This window comes from Cyprinodon tularosa, unplaced genomic scaffold (assembly GCF_016077235.1).
Source record: "Cyprinodon tularosa strain WSP-4 unplaced genomic scaffold, ASM1607723v1 ctg23, whole genome shotgun sequence".
Classification (NCBI taxonomy): domain Eukaryota; kingdom Metazoa; phylum Chordata; class Actinopteri; order Cyprinodontiformes; family Cyprinodontidae; genus Cyprinodon; species Cyprinodon tularosa.
Window position 1 is genome coordinate 1,242,431 of NW_024038861.1, and position 14,978 is coordinate 1,257,408.

Sequence of the window (14,978 nt, forward strand, 5' to 3'; positions counted from 1 at the left end):
TGCCAAACAATTCACATATTTGTCAGTGAAGCTGAGTGCTCCCACATCTGTTCCTTCATGGTGCCCATCTACAGGTGCTGGTCATAAAATTAGAATATCATGAAAAAGTAGATTGATTTCAGTAATTCCATTTAAAAAGTGAAACTTGTATATTATATTCATACATTACATACAAACTCATATATTTCAGATGTTTATTTTGTTTAATTTTGATGATTACAAATGACAACAAATGAAAATCTCAAAAGTATGAACATGAAAAGTATGAGCATGTACAGCACTCAGTATTTAGTTGGGCCTCCTTTGGCCTGTATTACTGCAGCAATGCGGCGTGGCATGGAGTCGATCAGTCTGTGGCACTGCTCAGGTGTTATGATAGCCCAGGTTGCTCTAATAGTGGCTTTTAGCTCTTCTGAATTGTTGGGTCTGGTGTATTGCATCTTCTTCTTCACAATACCCCATAGATTTTCTATGGGGTTAAGGTCAGGAGAGTTTGCTGGCCAATTAAGAACAGGGATACCATGGTCCTTCAACCAGGTACTGGTAGCTTTGGCACTGTGTGCAGGTGCCAAGTCCTGTTGGAAAATGAAATCTGCATCTCCAAAAAGTTGGTCAGCTGCAGGAAGCATGAAGTGCTCTAAAACTTCCTGGTATGTGGCTGCGTTGACCCTGGACCTCAGAAAACACAATGGACCAACACCAGCAGATGACATGGCACCCCAAACCATCACTGACTGTGGAAACTTTACACTGGACTTCAAGCAACGTGGATGAAGTGCCTCTCTTCTTTTCCTCCAGACTCTGGGACCTTGATTTCCAAAGGAAATGCAAAATTTACTTTCATCAGAGAACATGACTTTGGACCACTCACCAGCAGTCCAGTCCTGTTTCTCTTTAGCCCAGGCAAGATGCTTCTGACGCTGTCTGTGGTTCAAGAGTGGCTTGACACAAGGAATGCGACAGCAGAAACCCATGTCTTTCATACATCTGTCTGTGGTGGTTCTTGAAGCACTCACTCCAGCTGCAGTCCACTCTTTGTGAATCTCCCCCACATTTTTGAATGGGTTTTGTTTCACAATCCTCTCCAGGGTGCGGTTATCTCTCTTGCTTGTACACTTTTTTCGACCACATCTTTTCCTTCCCTTCGCCTCTCTATTAATGTGCTTGGACACTGAGCTCTGTGAACAGCTAGCCTCTTTAGCGATGACCTTTTGTGTCTTGCCCTCCTTGTGCAAGGTGTCGATGGTCGTCTTTTGGACAACTGTCAAGTCAGCAGTCTTCCCCATGATTGTGTAGCCTATAGAACTAGACTGAAAGACCATTTAAAGGCTTTTGCAGGTGGTTTGAGTTAATTAGCTGATTAGAGTGTGGCACCAGGGGCCATCAATTTTGAACCTTTTCACAATATTCTAATTTTCTGATATGATGAATTTGAGATTTTCATTTGTTGTCATTTGTAATCATCAAAATTAAACAAAATAAACATCTGAAATATATGAGTTTGTATGTAATGTATGAATATAATATACAAGTTTCACTTTTTAAATGGAATTACTGAAATCAATCTACTTTTTCATGATATTCTAATTTTATGACCAGCACCTGTACATTAAGATCCAAAGTTCTGAGATTAAAGTCAGAATTCTGAGAAAAAAGTCTGAATTTTAAACTGAAATAATATTTAAAAATCAGTAAAAAAAAATGTTTGTTTTTTTCAGTGGCCCTAATCCTCTCCCGTGCAAAACCCATCTAAGCCCTATTTAATTGTATTTCTTTATCTAGGAAGTAAAATATAAAATGTTTTCAAATACCCCCTGCAATGCACTGGCGGACCACCAGGAGCACTAGCACCCCTGGTTGGGAATCACTGCTGCAGGGGAACAACCAAAAGCAACAAATTGAAAATGAAATGTCCAAATATAGTAATCTGTTTGTATTATAAACACAAAGATAATATAAAAGTTGAATTACAATAGTGTCTGATGTCCATGCCAACCGTTACATTTACAGTGTTCATGTTTTCCTCTCGAATTTTTTCGGATACATCTTTTGTTTGTTTTGTTTTTTTGTGTGAAATACCTGCATCTGGTTGAAACCCCCCCCCCCCCCCCCCCCCCCCCCCCAAAAAAAAAAAAAAAAACACCAGGTTCAGTTAAAAAAAAAGTAAAAATAAAATAAAATAAATATATATATATATATTTCAGATTTCTGATAAATTATTTGTTCAATTTCCGTTTTCTAAGTCTTTTACAGGTTGCATCATTTCAACACAAGGAAAAGTCTTTCCAGCTGTTTAAAATGACGGAAATGGTTTACTTACCTGAGCCGAAGGATGAAGATTGTGGGCTAAATTATTATTTCAGAGGATATTTCTGGATCACGGGCGGTTTGGCGAACTGAAAAATAACGGCTGTTACTAACGGACTTCAGTATTGTAGCGTTATCGTCGCTTAGCAACAGCATTCTTCTTCTTCTGCCATGGCGCCCTTTCCTTTTCATAAGATGCGTTTACTGTTTAACAAAACGTACTGAAAAATAATTTTGGATTTGAGTTAGGAAATCTATAAACACAAAGGGGATTTTATTCATTTTCTCTTCTCCCTTTTCTTTTCAATAACGCCTTTTTAGATCAAGTTTGATCTAAAATTATACCTATTAAACTAAACCTCTACAATTCAAGGAGTGGAAAATCCACAAAAACCTAATCTTGTAAAGCAATAACAATTTAACATAGCCCTATTATTAAGGATAAAATCTGTAAACTATCTGACATATCTTTGCATGCATTTTTTCCCCCTCTGTGGTAGCGTGCATATAATGAAATGATTGCAATTATTTCAGGATTGGCGGCCTAGTGATTACAGCATACAGTTTGGAAACTTGTGGTTGTGAGTTCGAAAACCACTGGGGCTCTCTGAGCAATACCCTTGGCCTCCAAACTGCTCCCTGGGTGCCACAAAAGGCAGCCCACTGCTCCCCAAGGGGATGGGTTAAATGCAGAAAGTCACATTCAATGCGCTGTACTTATGAAAAGTGGAATGACAATAAAAAAAAAAACATACAGGCAAAAGATTTTATTATTAAACAGCATCTCAAAAATACAGATCTCCACAAACCAAAAAAAAAAAAACAAAAAAAAACAGGAGTACAACTACAATTATTTGGTAATAACCAACATGAACAAAAGAAAGCGAGGCATAGGTCTTCACCAAACACTTAACAGACACATGATTGTTGTGTGACAAACGGATTCACACAATCACTGTCAGATCACATACACTGGATAGTGCAAATGTGTTCTAGCACATTTATAAACTGAGCAAACAGAATATGCTTCAGGAAGTGTCAGATTATGTTTCCATGTCATACACCCATGGAGAACAAAGGGCATTGGATTTTTCCCAGCGTTACAATTCGTTGAACAAGCGTAAGGAAATTGTCAACAAGAAATCGCACAATTAGAATGGATCTTATCACAGGTTACATAGACATGACAGGAAAACCCAAAAGATGTTCTGTCCTAAACTTTTTTTTTTTTCCTGAAAGTTAACTTCTTTTACCTGATACAAAAATAAAACGGTATCCCCTTAAAGACACCTTGGAAAGTCTGGGACTAAACTATGATTGAATACTCTGACAGGAAACAGGCTTTACTGTCCCAAACTATTATCATAAACTCCTTTCCCTTCATCCCTCTTTTTAAATTCATCTTTGGACGCAACTTGAGCAAAGTTATTTTTCACTGCAGCTCTATAAGAGGTTTTGATGCAACAAAATTTAGTTAACCACAAAACACGTTTATCTAACATAATATTTAGACAGAAACTGAGCAATTTGTTGTCAAACCAACTGCTCTGGCCTTAGCATCGAGACACCATAGCGAGACAAATGGTTAGACACAATTCTAAAGAGCTAATTTGAGTCTTAAATGACATTATCTTACCATCTGTGAGGACTGAAGTGAATGGCTGCCCCTGCTTAAAGCAGAAACAGCAGAAAAAAAAACAAAAACAAAATAGCACAAATATTGGATTGTCCAATTTCAGGTTAAAGTAAGAAATCAAAATAAAATGTTACGTGATGGAACCGCCTCCGTCTTTTTTATACTTAAACACTCTAGCACAGGCTTTCCTTGCTACAAGCCACGAGTCGGTCAGATGCTCAGTACTATTCTTGTCTAAATCTCTTTCTATCTCTTTCCCCTTTTATTGCCAGCAGGAGGCTTCTTTAGCTGGAGAAGGGGCGTGCCAAAGGTGGTGGCTGACGGGTTTGAAACGCCAAACGTCAGGCCAGCGGACTGGTTGATGCCAGGGTTGCTGAAGTTGAAGCCAGAGCTGCTGGTGCTACCAAAACCTAGGAAAGCAAGAGAATGCATACAAAACTCAGACAAAAGCTTAAAAAAATCGCCATTTCCAGGGATTAAATGGTATAATGAAAGGACAAATTTTGATAACTGTTCTTCCAACTTATTAATTTTTTTAAACTTTGGAATCTAAACCTGTGAAACCCATCTCCGTTCTATGTTGCTCAGATATAAAATATGAAAAAAAAAATTAAACAAGAGGTGCTTTATCAGACACTGTCTTTTATTTTATTTTAGTTATGCCTTCTGCCTTCTTCAATATACCTGCACTCAGACTGCCCCCTGCAGGCTTACTGGTAGAGGAGAACCCAAAAGATGACCCTCCAGTTCCGATGCCACCAAATCCTGGCCCTCCACCAAAACCTGTGGTGGAAAAAAACAAAAACAAAACAGACAAGTTAGACCAACTGAGCTAGATGTGCAAACTACACAAGGAGCGTTGTCCCAGGGGTGCACACAGACAGGCATAAGCAAGCGTATGTGAAAATAAAATGAAATACCTCAGCTGTATCATTAAGCTTAATGCACATCTCAGCATTTCACTACAGATTACAGAGCATTGCGCTGCATTGGACAGCAAACCAAAGACAAAATGGAGATAAATGGCAAGTTTTCACAAAACACACTAATTACAAGGCAAGACACCACCATTGTGCGCTCAAACCACTCTCTGATCGATTCGTCTTTAATTTGTAAACTTTTAGTGATGATTTCCATTTTCAGAATGATGAATTAGTGACAGAAAAACCTCCCAGCAGTTTCTAATTTGAAATATGCCCTGGCAAAAACAAGAGTCTTGGTGTGAACGCACATTTCCACTGAGAAGGAAGCATGAGGGGAAGAAAAAGGAGGGGGGTCTGGGCCTTAATAAGTCATGCCCTCTCTCTCCATCTTACACAAAATTTTAATTAAATAACAGACAAATACTATCTAGCATTAGGTAAATTAAACATTGCAAGATTAAAAGGAAGATAAGGGGGAGTATATTGTTCTGAAAACAGGCAGAGGAGGTACCTCCAAGTGTAGAAGAGCCCAAACTAGTGCCTACAGCTGAGGCAAAGGGGTTTCCAAACCCTGCCCCCAAGGGTGCCTGGGTGCCTAAGGTACAAAAAGACAGGAATAGTTTTACTTTTCAGTCTGCCTTTAGGCTGCAAGTTAAAAATCAATGTTTTACTTTTTATAATGTTGGAGAGAAGCAGGAATTTTGTCTTTTTGGAGTTAAAAATGTTGCAATTGATTCATGCTTTTGTTTAATTCAGACCTTAACATACGAAATAAAGAATGTGAAACAGATATCTCTAATAGAGGAAGTTTTGAATGAAACAGAGAATTAGAAATAATTTAAATCCATTTTATCATGATCTATAAAAAAAGCGAATCAAAGCACACACTGATGGTTGATGTTCTGCTTACTGCTGAAGGAAAAAAAAAATAAAATAGGCAAGAGTTCTTAATTCTGCTGGGGAAAAAAAACTGACCAAAAGTCCTGCAGAGTGTTGATCAAAGCCTATTAAGGTCAACATCAATTTGGACTATTGATTGATGTGCATCTTTATAAGTTAGTTCAGGAAATGGCTGTTGAAGCATTTTGTAATTAAAAATACAGGATTTGCTTGATGAATATAAACAATGAGCCTCTGTGACTATTCTTTAGATCAATGGATTTATGAGGCACTTTAGAGGGAAAAAAAGTCATTAAGTAAATTCAAATTAAGTTTGGGTCCTAATCTGCTACATTTTGGTTCTATCTAATCAAAATAATAACCGTTCCTTACACATTATAGCAAAGTTACCATAAAAACTGCTAGTTCTTTCACTCAGAAACTTGTCCTTTTTCCCTTTTTTCACAGCTGTTTCTTTATGCACTGTCTGGTTAGCCCACACTGCTAAAACAACTTTTGTCAAAAAGAAACAAGGACAAACGTTTCTTTGTTTAAAAACTGATTTATTGTCAATTTAATTGCAATCCAACTTACATAAACACAAACATTTAGGAACAGAATTGGCTAATTGCTAACTGCTACTGCATTCGACAAATGTCCAAATCTTCAAGAATTTAGAGTGAATGAACTAGCATACGTCCCTCCTAAGAAAAAGAAAACAATTCACCACACAATTATTGTATATACTTTAAAAGGCACACCATATTATATATTAATGTATTGTTATTAACAGGCATTGGATATATAGACTTAAACACACCAGTACAACAACTAGAGATTAAGCTGAAACAAAATCTGAAATGAACATTTGTGATTAGCTTCAGTGTTAACTAGTCATAAAGAAACGTACTAAAGAATACCTCGGAAATGAATGTACAACCTTCAGGAAAGTCCTGGATGTACCGACAGGTCTAATTTTGGTGGTTAAAGCTTAAATAAAATAAACTGCATCTTAAACCTACATGCGATTGCTGGCTGAAATATTAGCAAAGTATAAAAACACATCAAGTATTTAAAAAGGAAAAAATAATAAAAAAATTTTCTGAGGCTCAGTTTTCTTTACTGTTGTGCCCAAACTAGAGAAACGGAAAGACCAAGACAATTTTTTATTTTTATTATTTAAGCAAAGTTATCTAGAAAATGACGAACTTCACATTTATTTGTCTCCCCTTTGTGGTTTAAAAAAAAAGGGAGGTAAATGGGGATTACACCTGCCTTTCCGATAACATTCAAAACAATACAGCATCCGAATAGATCTAAATGTCAGACACCAGACGTAAGAAAAAAGGCCAGCAAATACTATGTTATAAACTCTGAAGCCCCGACCTCAGACACCATATCTGCGGAAGACGTGTAAAATGGAAGAAACCAAAAAAAAAAAAAAAAGATGTTTTAGCAGTGTCACTTGATACCAGAAGGCATCCATGTCATGGCGTAAAACTAGTGTTGATAAATGTGTTTTATCTTGATGCAAAGTGACTCTTTAAACTATGACTAGCAGCAACAGTAATACTGTGTTCATTGGCTTATTTTAAGCACATAGATGTTTTTCTTGATATTATGCTCACCACCATGGACATCAGGTCTAAAATAAAACCTTACATGGTGTGAATAAACTTCATGGCAATCTAAATATGGATAAACAATGACACCTCCGTGGTCGTCCTGTTTCATTTGGCACTACTGTATATTCCTGATAGCTGTGGACCAGTTTGAGCAGCAAATATTAACGCTCAATTGACTTAGACTCGGCTCGCGACAACAAAGTGTTCATTAAATAACAGTGAGAAGTGTTCATAGGATTTATTACGATATACAAAACACACCTGACTACTTTAACTGATGTAAAAGCTGTTTAAAATGGACCAGCCCTGTTAAGCCAACAGTAGCCCTTAGGTGAAGTCATCTTAAATAACAGTGGTGTGGCCTCAAAGCCAGCAACTCTACTAAATGGATTAAACTGAGATAAAAAAAAAAAAAAAACACAAAACAAAAAAAACATTTCTTTGTGACTGTTGATCTGGATTTCCACCAGTGCAGGCAATTAAACGGTTTGTAATCTAGTCCTGAGTCTTTTGCATGTTCCCCCGTTTGTCTCACGAGTTACATCACTGGGACACTGTCAAGTATTCAGGGAAAACAACATTTCAGAGGTAAGTGCCAGCCAGCAGCACATCTGGAGTTACATCTGCTGTGATACTAAACATCCTGAATGTTATTTCAAGCTCACACCAACTTAAGCACATGAAAAACAACCCAAATAATAAATAGTTCAATAAATAGGACGTGTGATTAGGATTAGTTTGTATAACATTTGTGCCGCTTTCTAAAAGAAAACTATTCCACAAGAGAAAAAGAAAGTCTAAATTGCTGAAAAATACCAGTGATATAAAAACTGAAATGTAACCTTTCATCAAGATGTCCTTATTGGACAGAGAGAAAATATGAGAGCGTGGATCACACATTTATGAGGGATCTGTAGTGCTTCTTTCACTAAATTGTGAATAAGAACCTGATATTTCCTTGGCACAAGGATAAGTCAAATCACAACAAAAATTAATGTTTTTATCAATTTTCTGAACCTCTATGACTGAATGTGGTTAAACTGTTGCGATTTAAGCTGGAATTTTAACACAAAGCCTATTGAGACAATTCATAAACAGCCCAACCTATTAGAAAAAAAATAGCAGAAATTTGAAGATGAAAACTACATGGTTTTTCTGCTACTGGCTGTTAGAAAAAAACTCCCATTTTAACTTCACAGATCTACATAGGAGGTTAGCTTGTTCATCATATGCTAAGTGCCCTGAAATACATGTTTAATAAGGTAGCACTTCACACCCCAGAGATATGACTGCAAACATAACGGATGACTATTTTACCTGTAAACTATCTGAGACATTGCCGAAGACAGACGAAATGCTGATTTACTGGGACTTGAAAATAAAATTGGTCACCTTATATTGGACCGTAAAAAAGCAAATGTAAAACCTACACATGTTGGAGTATTTAGATTAAAAGCATGTATTCAACAAGTAACGGGACACCTTTACGCGTTTCTTTTCAAACAAAACAGAACTAATTCATTAATTCTTCTTAAAACGCATAAACTTATAAAATTTGGCCTCTGATGAACCAGAGCTACAATAAACAAGCTTGACTAAAAAAAAAAATGGAAGTTACCTTTTGATCTATAAATAAAGCAAAAACTTATCTTAGTGAACACAGAACTAGAGATCTGCATATCTAAAAGGATCAGTCAGTAACTATGCTATCTAGAAATAAAACTTGGCAATTGTTTGATCATTTTAACTCAAGATCGCAACATTCACATGTCAGGCTCCTTTGGATTGTTTGAAAAACAATAAAAAACCCGAAACTCAAAAACGTTTTAGAAACTAATAACTGCCAGGGTCTGGTGTCAATTGAGCACTGGACATATTATATTTCCTTACTTTACTTATGTAAGGTGCATGAAATAGGTGATTATAACCTGCAAAGTGTTTGAAATAAGATTAATAAGGCATCATTTCAGAACTGTGCAGTAGACTTTTCATTCTTTTTTTTTTCCAATTCGCACATTTTGGCACCAGCTACATGTCTTACTCTAATTGTTGATGAATGATTCTGTCTGCAGCGTTTTTTTCTTTTGAAATGTGGAAAAACATAAAAACACACAATCATCTCGTCTACAATGCTGTTAAACCTAACAGTCTCTTTTGCCTTATTGAACATCGCAAACAAGGAGCAGATGAGGAGAACTATCTAAAACTTGAAGGCAGTCAGACCTGGAGTTGGCTGCTGTTGCTGCGTCAACGTCGCTGCCATTGCAACAGCTGCAGCATTGGGTACACTGGAAAATGGTGCAGGTCCGGTTGTGACATGTGGCGCGCTCTGCCATTTTCTGTTTGAGGCTCGTTTAGACTCAAAGATATCAGTGGAGTCTTCCAGGAAGGCTCTTCGGTAAGAAAGGTACTGGTGCTTCAGGATCTATTGGGTAGAATAATATATATTAGGAACAGAATTGTTTGCAGATGACAAATCTAATAAGCTAGCTTTCTTAACATAGGTAATAATACTGAAAACGACTACATTAAATAAAAAAAAAAGATGATTTATGTATTATGCAGGAAAAAAAAAAAACTGACCTTCACATTCTCATGGACAGACTGAAGCTGAGCTGCCTGAGCAACAAATGTTTGGTACAACTTCTGCATGGCCAGAGTCAGGTCTGTAGGAAAAAACAAACATTAAATTAAAATATTTAGACAATCAGAGTAAAGTAAACAGCCCAGTTCTTTAAAATCCCCAAACATATCAGATTTTATTCCAACCTTGAGGGGTGATGTGTGAGCCACTGCTCTGGGTGGTCAGGTGATTCTCCAGTTCTTCGATCTGCTGGCGGAACTGCTGCAGCTGCACCTCAAACTGGTCCACCAAGCTACGAAAATAACTAAACAGGAAAAACAACAAGTGATGATGGCCACAGAGTAGGACGGAGGCACTTCTGTTCACAGGAGAGTCAAATGCTCCAGCTTTTGAATAATATTTGTAGTTATGCATGCTTGATTTTACTAACTCACTCTGAGGGAGCCGTGTTTTCATGCTGAAGGCCAGGGGGCGTCTTTTGGGTGCGCAGGGCTATGTCAGCATTTTTCAGCTCCTGACAAAATGAGAGGAGTGTGCAAAGAGCTTTTATTACCGTATCCTGTCCTCACCGTCTGCAGAAAATATGCAAGACTGTTGACACTCTAAAAATACTCCTAATCTTAGGGCTGAATCTGCTAGCTTTAGATGAAGTAGACCTTATTGAGGTCAAACACATCCCACCACTGATGCACTGTGGGCATGTTGCTCCGATACAAAACAGATAAAAAACTGGAAAACAGATAAATTAGCTTTATCTGGGGGGGGGGGGGGGGGGGGGGTTGGTTCTATTTATTGCTAGAAAATATATTTTCAAAACTTCTGGAGAAAAGTCACAGGGTACCTCAACCACAATGTTGGATAAAGATATCCTTAGTGTTATATTAAAACAGGGCATTTTCTTCCTACTTTATTTTCTTTCCAGCTGGCTGCACAAAAAAACTTTCTACTTGAACTTTGCCATCATTATGTCTTTTCACATATTTTTCTATATTTGAAGCTTTGTTTTTGCTCTGTTAATAAACAAAAACATTTCTGAATTGAATGATCCAACACCCCCTGAACAGAGGGATATTAACCATGCAAGCCACAAGTAAGCAAGGAGGTCCTTTTACCAGCAAAGGTTTGGAATGAAAAAGTGCTAAATCAAGTGTGAAAAAGTGCAATGAAAATTAGATGCCAATGGGAAAAGAAGAGATTAGGACTCAGATATTGTTCACTAACGTAAGATTGCTGAACCTGGCAATTAGATGGATGTGTAAATATTGAGAGCAGGTGGCATACAAAAATGCTTGTCTACAGATTGTTTAAACTGCAAAAAAATCATCTAAGGTCTTTACTTTTATCACCCACATGTGTTTTTTTTCTTGTTTGTTCTTTTAATAGGCAAGATACATAAGGAGACCAGATCTAAAAAAAAAAATAATAATAATGTGGGACAACTGGGATGCTTATTGGGGACGATGCAGGACATACTTTTTCAGCTCTGGATTTCTTTTATGACTCTTTAAGTGTTATATTTACATCACACTCTCTTGTATTAAACTGGAAAATAACATTAGCAAACTTCATGAAAATTTCTCTGAAAATCCCCTCCTCCAGTTATAAACCTTTCTACAGTGTTTGTTGTGGCTGAGTTTTCTTTAAAAGTAGTTTCTTTCATGTTTGGTATTCCCATCCTTTACCTGTTCTGTTTGAAGATCAGGTGACTGATCAGGCCCAGCTCTGTGACCACTGCTGCAGTTTTGCTTTCTTCCCATTTCGGAAAGGCAACTGTGAATACCTTTTTAGACCTTTTTTTTCTTTTTTCTAATTTGACCTGTTCAAATGCACAACATGTCATAGATTTTTGAACAGTAGGACAGAAGTAAAAAGTGCAGGACTGTCCCCAACAAATCGGGTCATCATAAGATTGAGGGACTACTAGTCCCCTTTACAATGTCACACATGGCTAATATAGTTTTCCCTCCATTTACAAAATGAGGATTAAACATCCTAGCCATAACTTTTTAAGACTATTTAATAAACAAAACTGCAGGGGTGATTAGTAATGGGAGCAATAGGAAATTACTGAGCACGACACTGGAGTTAGGATACTTGTCATTTAAGAGAAAGTGCAAATTCACTAAATATAACAACACAGCCCTCTATTAGCCCTGCTGCTAATTATATAAATCAACTGGTAACACCTGCAGCAAACTTTTCAAAAATAAACATTAACTCTTTGAAATGCTGTATCTAAGCTTTTTTGTCTTTAAATTCTGTTTTCACCTGTGCGGTCTCCAACTTCAACTTGTCAATAGCCAGAGCCTGGCGCTGCAGCCCACTTGCACAGACAGAAAGCAGCTGTTTGAGACTCTTGATGTCATCTTGGACTTTTGCAATAGTCTTTGAAGACATCCTGCTTATGTCTTCTTGAACCTGTTTCTGTTCTTTAACAAATTTTCTGTAAAAGCAGATAAATGGCTGAAATTTAGAAATCCATTTTGTAGATTACAAAATCAATTATGCACATAACAAATAAACCGGCTCAAAATTGTACCGTATATGTATGTTTCAACTACTTACTGAAAACTGTCAACATCTTGGCAAATAAAGGGGGGCAGATTCTCATCTTTTAAAGCCTTGCTGTCCCTGAAAGTGAGAAGAATTTTTTCATTAAGATTGTTAAGGTGAAAAATGCCATCAAACTGCCTCCCATTATTAAGCAATGTGTTACAATGAAGCACAGATGATATTAAACATTGAGTAAGCGCATTAGTTCAGCAGGACATACTGTGCATTGGTTCCAGATGAGGGGTCACTTTTATTCTCAGAGGACGTGCTGAAGTCAACTCCACCCAGACCAATACTCGGTGCAGGAGCAACTGAAGCTGCTGTGGAGGTAGCCAACAGCGAGCCCAAGGTTAACCCAGCTCCTCCTCCCAGCGTGGTCTGACCCAAACCTGTGACACAATATAAATTAAAAACTTTAAACATTTTGCTTTACACCACTTTATTAAGATTTATGTCCATCAGTATGCTGTCTAAACTAACAATAACAGCATTTTTCTAGCTCTTCTTAGTACATCTCTATTTTTTAGCACACCTGTAGTTCCAGTGCTGGAGAAGAGACTGGCGCCTAGTGATGGTGCAGTTGATGCAGCAGAGGAAGCTGTGCCACCAAGGCTGAGTGTGAACCCTGTGGCTGCAGGCTGCTGCGGAGCCGTGGATGTCAGGTTGGAGCCAAAATTTAAGCCTGTCCCAGCAGTTGAGGAGGAGGTAGTTGTGGTGAGAGAAAAAGGTGTTGCTGATGCAGTGGGTTTGTTGAAGGCCAAACTAAAACCTGTGGTTGCAGATGTAGTAGCTGGTGCACCTGGGAATTTTTTTTTTAAATGTATATGAAGAGAGGAGAATACAAACTTAATTTAAATGTTTAAAACAAGTAGTTTAAGGTATATTAACTGAAAAAAAAAATTTAAATAAAAAACAAAACAAACAAACAAAAAAAACATACCTAATGTAAGACCAGTGCTGGGTGCAGAGGAAGCTAATGAAGACAAGCCCATGATTAATGTATTACACAACAGATTACTTCAAAAAACAATGTCTACAAATTTGTGTCATTATTTGACATAAAGCTTACTTGAGGCAGGGGTGTTGAAGGAGAAGCCCCCAGCAGGTTTCTGAGCAAAGAGAGAACCTCCCAGGCCAAGGGATTGGGTGGTACTTGCAGTGGAAGCCGGGGTTCCTGCTGCTGCTCCCACTGGAGTCCCAAAAGAAAGGCCACCAGTGCTGGCCGCAGGTGTACTTAAAAAGCAAAAATAAATGTTGTAGATTTAGTCCATAACCTTCTTCCCTAAAATATGCTGAAACAACATCTGTCATATTGACAGTATTAACCCTTTGTAGGGCAAGGTAGCATTTTTGATCACTTGCATACTCCTTACAAATGGAGTTCCTCAGTGAGGTCTAGAAACACAAGATCTATATCCAGCCATTCAGCAAAGATACTGCTACATGGATGTACATTTTATTTGACATTTGGCCAATTAGACGAGCCCTTTAATGATATATTACCTACTGTAAATAAGTTGAAAAAAGTTGACAAGAAAAAAAAAGGTAAAAAGCTCAATGAAAAGGTAAAAAATTAAAAAGCCTAATTAAAACTTATGTATTCGGGAAAATTTGAGTTTCTTGTTATCCATTGACATTCATTTTTTCCCATCAAAATATCCATATTTTTTCATGTTCCAAAGGTAATAAGGTCTTGTCCTGGATTCCAATAACAGCTTGAAATTTTGATTTTCAAAGTATTTCACGGAGTGCCCTATAAAGGGTTAAAACGCTTCAGACTACAGATTACAGCAATTTCAAACCGTAAACCAAGGAAGTTGATGGCAACATTTACTCTGCAAGTTGCCATGTTCACCCTTTATTACAGACATCAATTTAATGTAGTAAATGACAGTTACTTAAAACCTAAAAATAACACATGATAAGAAAATAACATCTAATAACGTGACTCATGACAACCACACCTCCACTGCAAACATAGCAGTTCAAAAAAGTAAACGCAGTTTCAACAGGATAAAAATTAAACAATGCTAACATTAGCTAAGTCGGCTAAGTAAATGTCTGCTTTACCTTGTGACTCCTCCGAATGAGAATCCTCCACCAGTGTTGCTGGAGCCAAGAGTGCCAAAGTTAAACCCAGACATTGTGTTCAAAAGGGGCCAACAATTTACATCAATAGCCTCTAAGTACGGAGCCCGACTGTTAGCAGTTAGCAACTGTCAGTTAGCCTTCATGTCCGCGTGAAAGCAAATTAAGCAGTTTAGTCTTTGCTCAAAACATTACAAAAGAATTCTTTATCTTCCCAATGTATCAGGAGCTACACCACAGCTGAAAACTGATAATTTACTCCATTAAGGTGTCGTTTTAAGCATTTAAAAGCTCTAAATATTTCACTTTAAGCATGGTGATACTTTCTTTTCTATTGCCCGCCTGGTATTTCCCAAACGCAGTGCATTCTGGGTATATTTAAA

General features: G+C 37.4%; 1 protein-coding gene across 2 annotated transcripts; it reads right to left on the bottom strand.

Moving 5' to 3' along the window:
- Nucleotides 1-3,495: 3,495 nt before the first annotated feature.
- Nucleotides 3,496-14,972, bottom strand: nup58 (nucleoporin 58). 2 transcript variants are annotated; one of them, XM_038286749.1, is made up of 14 exons: nucleotides 14,578-14,972; nucleotides 13,577-13,740; nucleotides 13,448-13,480; nucleotides 13,040-13,306; nucleotides 12,728-12,896; nucleotides 12,520-12,585; nucleotides 12,223-12,397; nucleotides 10,389-10,468; nucleotides 10,140-10,258; nucleotides 9,954-10,036; nucleotides 9,594-9,795; nucleotides 5,378-5,461; nucleotides 4,628-4,726; nucleotides 3,496-4,353 (listed from the first exon to the last, which is right to left on the bottom strand). In XM_038286749.1, exons 1-14 carry the CDS (start codon nucleotides 14,649-14,651, stop codon nucleotides 4,190-4,192), a joined length of 1,779 nt encoding a protein of 592 aa, XP_038142677.1. In that variant the 5' UTR covers nucleotides 14,652-14,972; the 3' UTR covers nucleotides 3,496-4,189. The 2 variants fall into 2 exon arrangements, with proteins under 2 accessions (XP_038142677.1, XP_038142678.1); XM_038286750.1 differs by lacking the exon at nucleotides 5,378-5,461 and having other exon boundaries at nucleotides 14,578-14,971.
- Nucleotides 14,973-14,978: the final 6 nt, after the last annotated feature.

Coding starts and splice junctions, on each gene's coding strand:
- nup58 (XM_038286749.1), bottom strand. CDS start 14,651: ATGTCTGGGTTTAACTTTGGCACTCTTGGCTCCAGCAACACTGGTGGA. Junction 13,307..13,447: donor CAGCACTGGTCTTACATTAG/GTATGTTTTTTT, acceptor AAAAATTCCCAG/GTGCACCAGCTACTACATCT. Junction 4,727..5,377: donor GGGCTCTTCTACACTTGGAG/GTACCTCCTCTG, acceptor TTTCCACCACAG/GTTTTGGTGGAGGGCCAGGA.